Raw genomic sequence first — 9,692 nt, 5'->3', positions numbered from 1 at the left:
TATGAAACACAACTTTGTGGATTATACCAGATATATATCCATTGTTTACAGTTTTCCAATATTATAAGGATTAACAAATCTGTGTTCTTTTAATTGATGGTGATTTTCATTGTCAGAAGAATATTCATCTTAGGTACCAGGGTGACATCAAAATATCTTATCCTAAAACAAAATTATATCAATGTATTGCTCAGCAAGATGAGAATAAGAAATATTATAAAACAAACTTGGACTATTCTTAGATTAGGTATTGTTTCATTCTTTTGTTTTTAGCAATATTATTACAATTAAAAGTAACATGGGAAAGTCAAAGAGATCTTCTCGTGTTCTTAAAAGTTTTAAAATGAGCAGTGGGATGTTGCATATAAAATGCACTGTTTAAAAGTTCCCACAAAGTCAAAGTTCTTAGGGACAATCACAATAAAAAAGTATATGCTAAGCGTATAAATTTGGCGGTGGGACGAGGTAGAATCCTTTGACGTTTAATTATATCTCATACTGTATACATCGATTTCTTAGAGAACAGAAAGAATTAATAACTTTTAGTGTCTACCTGCTTAGCAGGGACACATGGATGAGTGCTTATGGTTTCAAGGACTGACAACATTCAAAGATTACCTTTTCTGATTTGATGTTTAGGGGAGGGAAAGGGGATCTGCAGATCTATTAACATTTAGCTTGGACTTTTGCGTTCATGAAAGAGCTGTCCCTTAGTTATCTTACAAGAATGTATTCTCTCCCAAACAGAAACAAAGATACACAGTTGCATAAACGGCTACACGAAGCCTACACGAAGCCAGTGACCCTTAAGACGTTAAAGAAAAAAAACTAACAAAATTCCAACTAATACACATACAGGTAGCTAGTAATACTCTATACCGAATTTAACATACACATCAAAACATCTTTCGACCGCCAAGACAGTGTTTACATAAATTGCCTCCGTTAGCTATCTCGTTTGGCATTGGGCTTTTATGTTTTTAAACAATGCATTTGATCAAGGCCAAGTTAAAACCTTTTGTTTTGATAAGAAAAAGATTTAAATTACACGTTTTGTAAGAACATCTGGTGGTTTACCACTTTTAAGAATAGTTCTTGACACAAAAGTGCCTAAAATTCAGGAGCAGCTAAAACTAAAATATTTCAAGTATTACTGAATTTATTGTCTCTTGCAGAGGAAGATAAAGGTTTGGTTTGAGACAACAACACGGCACACGTGGCCAAAATACTTCTCTCCAGCATTTCCAATCCTTTCAATATTTGAAAAGGTTTCCAAATTCAAAACTTCTTTATTTAACTTAGGTGGCATACAATTGCTTTAATATTCTAGACATTTGAAGTGCTCCCTGCAATTGGACCTGATCCAGGTAAACCATGTTGAAAAAGAAACATCCACTCCATGTAACCGTACCCGTGGTCGTTTTAGGCGTTTAAACTTTAAAACCCACGGACGTTTTAGGCGTTTTTTCTTCACATTCCAGAATTTCATTCATTGGAACTTGAAAACCCGCGGACGTTTTAGGCGTTTTTTCTTCCATCTGTGATTTTCATTCATTCGGAACTTTAAAACCCGCGGACGTTTTAGGCGAATAGACATTTTGCCTAAGATCGCCCCGGGTTTGCTTATTTGAGTAAAATAAAACACGCACGCCGCGCATCGTCATAGTCGAATTCGGCGGATGCCAAAAATAAATTGATAAAAATAATTTAGTTTTTTTTTAGATTATTCTATCTATAGAGAATTTTTTTTCTAGTTCACAAAACTAGGCTTAGGCAATTGCCTAGGCTGCCTAACCCTAGATCCGCCCCTGCTGTGATATTTAAACATCTTTGTTGTTAGCGCCAGAGCAGAGGGTCCGCATGAATTTTTCGCGTTGCGGTTAAAATTATTGCGTATTAATTTGTATTCACAGATCATACGCGTTTTTTTGCGGTTCTTACGCGGGTTTCTACGCTTCTTACGTGTTGAAAGTGGGAGTCGATCTAAAAAAATATTTATTGTGAAAAAATTATTTATTGAAACCAAAAATATTTGTGGAATTAAGGGCCGGCGAATCGGAATTGAAAGTGGGGGCAAATTTATGTAGTATCTGAGGAGGCCCCACCATGGTTGGGGCCGACGAGCCGAGAAAATTTTTGAATTTAGGCCTCTGAAATAGCCTTAAATGTGCCCCAATTTTCGAAATTTTTATCAGGTACTAATCAAAAAAACCCTTAATTCACGCAAAACTTATACTTAATTCCTTGTTTTTTAAAAACATGCAACCATATAAAATCATAAAGTACATTTTATGCAGATGAAAAGTGTTAACAGAATGGTACAAATAAATTTGTAGCAAAACAATATAGACAATAATTAAAACCTCAAAAAAGAAATTTTTTTCTTAGCAAAAAATTGGATTCGCCGGCCCTGAGAATTTAAAAAAATTTGAGAAAATTAATTCTATATATTCTATTTTTAAAATGTGATACATTATTTAGTGCACTTGAAATTTCCCTCAGAGACTTTGTTTTTCTTTCTGGGACACGTGCATTTGTGTAGAAAACACAAATAAGAAAAATAGTACAGGAATTTATTAATTATTACGAAACTTGGCTCTAACCTTTTCAGTTTTGGACCAAAGTCGTAACATAAATATGAAATAAATTTAAATATACATGCATTTGTACTAAGTGATAGCCGGTATAGGCTTAGCTTTAGATGCAAACTCCGAAAGAAACACCTATGCCGAGATAATATTCTGGTCTTGTAATATTTCCATTAAAAGAAATCTAACCCGCGTTCAGGGTCCCGGGTCCCACTTTTCCGGCATGCACTAGTTTGAAGTCTCTAGATTGCCGAAGAATGGCTCTCCCAGCTTTCTACATCTGTTTTTTGTAAGTTTTTTGGACAAACAGAACTTTTTCCATGTTTCGAAAGAGTGGTGTCGCACTCAACCAGATAAACATAATTAACACTCATACTTCTTAGAGCATAACACGTGACTGTGTGATGTCACCATACAATCCGACTGCGTCTCAAATTGCAACCAATTAACCTTCTCCTTGATATAGAAATGTCGGCTTTAAATATAACGGTTGACGCTTTGTTCATGTAATGTTTCTATGGTAGCAGTGATGTCATTTTATTTCTATTTTTGTGCCCTAGGCTGTTTTTACAATCTCTTACCAAATCTGCAGTATCCGCAAACGCATTGTATTATCTATGGATGTGGTTATATTGCGCAGAATCAGGAGTGTCGTTATAGCACTCTATCTACACGAGCAATTAAAAGTACACTAATAAAACAACAGACACATGAGATTATTAATTCTATTCTAAATTTAAACAAAAAAATTACGTTATTCTAAATCGTTATACATTGTCTGTACCAGGATAACTGTCATGTGCAGTAAATAAAAGTAAAGACCCGTACACACTAAATATTTATAAGAATCATATTTTGACCTTGTGAAGATCATTTGATATATAGGAGTTCTACATTTGAGCCTTGTATGATTCCTAAATTAGTTCATTCCCTTTTATTTTGAGCCTCTCAGTTAACATTAAGGACAAGCACTGAGAAAAGCTTTGCATTTCACATCTGCATTAAAATATCAAAGAAAAGACGAAAAAAAAAACTTTCAGGAGATAAAAATTTAGCATGATTTTTATTTTCTTCTAACCAATCAACACATAATTCATAAATAAAATCCGTTCTATTCTTTTAAAGTTTCGCAAGCTTTTCTTCCCAAGATTGATTTCGTTTGCTTTTGATTGAACAGATTTGACAAATTTGATACAGCAGCAACAGAAAATGAATGACCACAAAAAGAAGATTCTTTACGACAAAACTGAATCCAGTTTGTATGTTGTCTTCTTTTACCATCACGTGCAGTCGAATCGCAACAAAGCAAATGTCAGTGAATACCCACGTTAAAAAAGTGGTGAACACCTTCAACCATTCCCACCATTTGTTTTCAGTGTCTTTGTCAATGTTCAGGGCTTCAGGAAATGCAAGGAGCAATGTGGAAATTAGCAATGCCAAGTAAAATAAAACCACCCACATCCCATCAGACCGTTGGATACAGCCTAAATCTTCTACCAATTCTATCATATCCATTGCATTCACACACTTCATCAATTTCTCAAAAAATTCAGTAGCCGTCATACTCAAGAAACACCGCGTCTGATCTTTTGTTTTTTCTGGCTTGCATAACGGATATAATGCTAGCGTAAAACATACCAAGATCATTCCTGCTTGAATAACACCAAAATCCAACTTATTGACTTTCAAATCCTGCAAAAAAATTTTTTATGTATTTCTATGGGTATCAAGTTCAAGTTTGTTCTAAACCATGACTCCTCAAGACAATAAGAGGTTATTGACCAGCGTCTCATATAATGGTCGCCATACATTTCTTTAAATATAATTATATAGAGAGTAGTTTTGGTTTTAAGTTTTTTGAGCCTATATATTCGACAGGTAAGATCAACACAGAACAACGGTATTGGTGTTGCCAGCCCTAGTTTATTCTTAAAAACATAATCATGATGGAGAAACTGCTAGCTACTCACCAAACAAGAAGTAAAATTCCGAGTGCTGCTCACTTTGTCCAACCTTTCAACTTCATATCGGTAAACATGATGGAGCAGTGGGCCATAAAGAACAGCTCCAAATGTTGTCAACAGTAGTACTGGTGCGTGAAATCGATCGCTCGTTGGATAGTGTTTTCTAACAACAGAAAAATTTAATAAGTTCTAATACCGTCGAACTGCACATAACCTTTAAATTATAACAATATTTTACCGCAAATCTAAAATATAAGTTTTTAACCTTAAAAAATTATTATCACTTACGATTTTCCCCATAATGCGTACCAGCCCCATATAGTTGTACCAGCACCGTGAAGTATTGGAAGGGAGATACTAAGTCCATACTTTTCACTTTCGGTCCAATCATCTTTAAACTTGTCAAGGTTTACTTTCATCCGCCATGAAATAACACATATATACGCAGTCTGAAGTAGATGCAATATTATCATCCCAACCTTATTCTTCGTTGATAGATAACCCATTTGGAATCTCTTGTTGATGTCTTATTTAAAAAAAAATTTTCGCAAAAATAAAGTCTCTTTATGATTCAACGCAAAAATAAAGTCTCGTTACTTGATTTAACTGACGCAAGCAGAAAAATTCCGGCGGGATTTTCCCTTAATGAAGGGAAATTACCACAATTCAACTACGTTTTTAATATGACGATTTAGCGTCGTGAAAATTAGGACGCGCAATATTCAAATAATCGAAATAAATAATAAACGAAATATGCTGTTTACATTAACTGCAAAAATTATACAGATTAACTTTGTTTACAAGACTCTATCCTAGATTGTTTTTTATCGTTAAATGAAAAGAGGTTTTTGGGTATAGGCACTTTTACTGATTAAAAATTTCACTGGCAAAGTCATTTTTATTCACTTAAAGGAGAATTTTTTGATAAAAAAAAATTAACACAGTTCACACGCTTTTTTTATTATAAGAATAGCGTTTTTTCGTTTCAGCATTCTGAACTTTTTGACACATCTCAGCCTCGAATAATCTTAAAAATATTCTTAACATGCCTACAGCCGGAAAACTGACAATAAAATAAACATACAGTATAAGAAATTAAACTTCTAATCAAACTTTGTGCATCACACAAATTTTCATACCTAAAAAGAAAGGTCGAACCTGGGTACATCTACATAAAAGGATAATTTATGTAAAAAAAACATTAACTCTTTGGACAATCTTCGTCTTCAAATTTTGTGCATCGTTTCATACCTTCTTGCCTCTTTTTGATTGAAGGTGTCGTGGAAAAAATGGGACTGAGTCGATTTCCTTATTCCATTTCATAAAAATACAAGTAATTTAAAATATTTAGGAAAAAATAATAAAAAACTAAGAATTTACACATGCAGGTCTAAATTTCACTGCAATTTGATTTCGCGACTGTAAGGCGCAATTGCGATAATTTGTTGCCGCGAACGTTTCTGACATTAAAGTGTCTTTCCTGGAGAATTTTACAACTAATTTCGACATCTTAATGAAGAATGCCGTATTGATTTAGCTTTCTTGTTATTTTATCATGTGTAACTAAATTGACTTGATCAAGCATGTCTAATTTGGAATGTCCCACACCATTACTAGATGACGCTGTCACTCCACAGAAATAAAAATTGTAATTAAACTCTTAAAAAATCTACGATTTTAAGATAAGTATTAATCGTATAAAAGCTGCAATGAGGTTTTTCATTAAAAAGTTGAATCCACTCTGTACACTCTTCTCGTTATGTATAACTACCACTCGAAGGATAAAGAAAGAAAAGTCAGTGAAGAGCAATGTAAAAATTGACGTCAAACGCTGTAAAGGTTTCGGATCTTCATCATCTCTATCTTCCAAACCACAAGGGAACGCGAGCAGTACAGTTGGCACACCAGTGGCTATGAAAAACCACACAAGCCAACCTGTTTGATAAGATTGCACGTAGCCAATATCAGCAACGAGATCCATAATATCAAACGCATTTAGAAATTCAATACCAATCGCATACAGCTCGCCCCTTTTGTAATGCCGGTTGGGAAATGGGTAGATTAGATGTGTGAGGACGAGAATGATCATGACAATTTGGAACACGACAAAATGAAATTCTGGAACAGTTATATTCTGAAATACAAACATAGGTACAAACAAACTCTTTTAAAAACAAGTTTAGAATAACTTCAAAGGTCGGAGTTATCAGTGAATTAGCACCAGCTTTGGAACACACCTTAATAAATAGCCAAATACAAACTAAATATATATAACTAGTCGTTAGCCCGTGGAAAAATCCACGCGTTCGACCGTCCTTTTATACCGCATTGCGTGCGTCTCGCTACCTGCGCAGCTAAGCTACCATTTTGCGTGACAGACAGACGGACGGTCGGACGGACAATCGGACGGGCGGGCGGGCGGGCGGACGAAAATATTTATAATGATGGACTTGAGAAGTATGTCGCAGTAATTCAGTCGTTGTTGTTTGGCAGGATTCCAGTGCAACCTTGTCCTCCGGGCTCTTTTTCACTTTTTGATATTGGGATGGATTTATCAAAAAGTGAAGAAGAGCCCTGGGAACGAGGTTGAATTCCAGTATCGTTACACAGAGTCTACTAAGATATTTACCACGACGTGTACTGAGAATAAATCGTGTTTATGAGATCTGTCATATCGTGCTTATTAACTACTAGCTAAAAGCATGATGCACAAATTGAGAGGATGATGTCATTCTTTCTCTAGCATTTTAAACCAGCACTTGCTTATCATGGGTAAACGTTTACCAGAATTAATCGCTTCAAAGTCGATAACTTTAAAATTTAGTTTTTACATTAATTGGGAGAGATGCTTTTGGTAGACGTCTTTTTTATATCAATTAATGATCAATTATATAAAATTACAGAATTTATCTAACAAAAACAATTTACGTTTCAAGGTGATGAATATTTATATTCTCCTAACTGCTTAATCAACTAGAAGTATATTTGGTAAACATTCAGGAACATTCCATGCGCACGGCTGAATGAAAACATTGAATAAAGCATTCTTAAAAGAAAAAATGAAATGTAAATAAAGTCCATAACGTATATAAAAATACTGCTTCGTAATTAAACCAGGAAATATGGATAACGAGGCTACTCCTCTTGCGAAGGTGCGAACATGGATCGTACATTTGGTCTACACAGCATACTACATTTGCTTATGGGTTGGACTAGGTAAAACGTTAGATAAATTTGAAGACACATACTCTAGAGGAGACACAATCGCTGCTGGTGTTCTTCTTTCATTAGCATTTACAGCCGCTCAAGCTGTGTTAATTTGGTTAGCACTTTGGAAAAGGTTGGCAAGTTTTTCTTGAAATCTACTTTGCATATTATTGAAAATCTGTATATATATTTTTTCTGTGGTGAACACGTGATAACCCGCCTTCACAAGTTTTGTGTAGCAGAAAAAAAAGATTTGAAAATTTAAGACGGGAAAGTATTCAGTATAGTCTCCCTACTTTAGGTATGGTTAGAAAACCGAACAAATTTTTTTTGTTTCTGTAATGTTACTGTACTTTATTATTTAGACACAAAATGTTCAACCAAACATGGTGCCATGTACCAATGCTTGTTTTTATTATCTTCTCTCTTGGTCCATACGGTATGGCTTTAAACTATGAATACAAAGCTGCTAACCCAAAGCTCTTACCAAACACAACAGGTTCAGTTGGTGAGAATTCAAACTGTTTTGTAAGTGAAGTACATGTATTTTTTAAAATTTAGATCAATATTGCAATACCCTAATTTATTATCCAATCATTAGATGTTTTTGAAGTGTTCCTAGTGAGTTCCTATTTTCTACACGGGTTTGAGAGATTTGATAACATCTATATTATAATACCCGTATACGTCCGTCCGTCCGTCCGTCCGTCCGTCCGTCCGTCCGTCCGTCCGTCCGTCCGGTAGCTTAGCTGCGCAGGTAGCGAGGCGCACGCAATGCGGTATAAAAAGGACGGTCGAACGCGTGGATTTTTCCACGGGCTAACGACTAGTTATATATATTTAGTTTGTATTTTCTCCTATGTTTTCTTTCTTTTTCCCTTTTGGCTATTTATTAAGGTGTGTTCCAAAGCTGGTGCTAATTCACTGATAACTCCGACCTTTGAAGTTATTCTAAACTTGTTTTTAAAAGAGTTTGTTTGTACCTATGTTTGTATTTCAGAATATAACTGTTCCAGAATTTCATTTTGTCGTGTTCCAAATTGTCATGATCATTCTCGTCCTCACACATCTAATCTACCCATTTCCCAACCGGCATTACAAAAGGGGCGAGCTGTATGCGATTGGTATTGAATTTCTAAATGCGTTTGATATTATGGATCTCGTTGCTGATATTGGCTACGTGCAATCTTATCAAACAGGTTGGCTTGTGTGTTTTTTCATAGCCACTGGTGTGTCAACTGTACTGCTCGCGTTCCCTTGTGGTTTGGAAGATAGAGATGATGAAGATCCGAAACCTTTACAGCGTTTGACGTCAATTTTTACATTGCTCTTCACTGACTTTTCTTTCTTTATCCTTCGAGTGGTAGTTATACATAACGAGAAGAGTGTACAGAGTGGATTCAACTTTTTAATGAAAAACCTCCTTGCAGCTTTTATACGATTTATACTTATCTTAAAATCGTAGATTTTTTAAGAGTTTAATTACAATTTTTATCTCTGTAGAGTGACAGCGTTATCTAGTAATGGTGTGGGACATTCCAAATTAGACATGCTTGATCAAGTCAATTTAGTTACATATGATAAAATAACAAGAAAGCTAAATCAATACCCGTCATGACAGAGCTGCCAACAATGACCTTGACACAGACTGATCACGTGTTAAAAAATATATTAGATGTACGGAGAATTTTTGAAAGTCCTAAGCAAATGAAATGCAAATTTGACTTTCGCCTCAAAAGCAAAATTTGGAGATTGGGGGCGAAAAAAAGCGAACTAAAAGAAACTTTAGGTATTTGTAGATGAAAGAAAAATTGTCACTGATAATGTACCGATTAACAATACTTAACAAAAGTGATTGATTTCACTCCATTTATCTGGCTAAGCTAAATTGTTAAATATTAAGAAAAGGTTGTAATTTGAAAAATAGTGCCGG

At 34.9% G+C, this 9,692-nt stretch overlaps 2 protein-coding genes across 2 annotated transcripts; one reads left to right on the top strand and one right to left on the bottom strand.

The window, feature by feature from the left end:
* Positions 1 to 3,299: 3,299 nt before the first annotated feature.
* Positions 3,300 to 5,161, bottom strand: LOC130612257 (uncharacterized). The gene is made up of 3 exons (XM_057433562.1): positions 4,841 to 5,161; positions 4,559 to 4,715; positions 3,300 to 4,280 (listed from the first exon to the last, which is right to left on the bottom strand). Exons 1-3 carry the CDS (start codon positions 5,056 to 5,058, stop codon positions 3,708 to 3,710), a joined length of 948 nt encoding a protein of 315 aa, XP_057289545.1. The 5' UTR covers positions 5,059 to 5,161; the 3' UTR covers positions 3,300 to 3,707.
* A 2,383-nt stretch (positions 5,162 to 7,544) lies between these two features.
* Positions 7,545 to 9,263, top strand: LOC130612258 (uncharacterized). The gene is made up of 3 exons (XM_057433563.1): positions 7,545 to 7,892; positions 8,125 to 8,287; positions 8,760 to 9,263. Exons 1-3 carry the CDS (start codon positions 7,675 to 7,677, stop codon positions 9,222 to 9,224), a joined length of 846 nt encoding a protein of 281 aa, XP_057289546.1. The 5' UTR covers positions 7,545 to 7,674; the 3' UTR covers positions 9,225 to 9,263.
* Positions 9,264 to 9,692: the final 429 nt, after the last annotated feature.

This window comes from Hydractinia symbiolongicarpus, chromosome 10, assembly GCF_029227915.1.
Source record: "Hydractinia symbiolongicarpus strain clone_291-10 chromosome 10, HSymV2.1, whole genome shotgun sequence".
NCBI classification, from domain to species: Eukaryota; Metazoa; Cnidaria; class Hydrozoa; order Anthoathecata; family Hydractiniidae; genus Hydractinia; species Hydractinia symbiolongicarpus.
The sequence above is the reverse complement of the archived record's forward strand: the minus strand, read 5'-3'. Positions and strand labels throughout refer to the sequence as shown.

Excerpts from the sequence above, each read along its gene's own strand:
- LOC130612257 (XM_057433562.1), bottom strand. The coding sequence starts at position 5,058 with ATGGGTTATCTATCAACGAAGAATAAGGTTGGGATGATAATATTGCAT. Across the intron at positions 4,716-4,840 it reads TACGCATTATGGGGAAAATC|AAAACACTATCCAACGAGCG; the intron begins GTAAGTGATAAT and ends TTCTGTTGTTAG. Across the intron at positions 4,281-4,558 it reads GGAATTTTACTTCTTGTTTG|GATTTGAAAGTCAATAAGTT; the intron begins GTGAGTAGCTAG and ends ATTTTTTTGCAG.
- LOC130612258 (XM_057433563.1), top strand. The coding sequence starts at position 7,675 with ATGGATAACGAGGCTACTCCTCTTGCGAAGGTGCGAACATGGATCGTA. Across the intron at positions 7,893-8,124 it reads TGGTTAGCACTTTGGAAAAG|ACACAAAATGTTCAACCAAA; the intron begins GTTGGCAAGTTT and ends TTTATTATTTAG. Across the intron at positions 8,288-8,759 it reads GTGAGAATTCAAACTGTTTT|AATATAACTGTTCCAGAATT; the intron begins GTAAGTGAAGTA and ends TTTGTATTTCAG.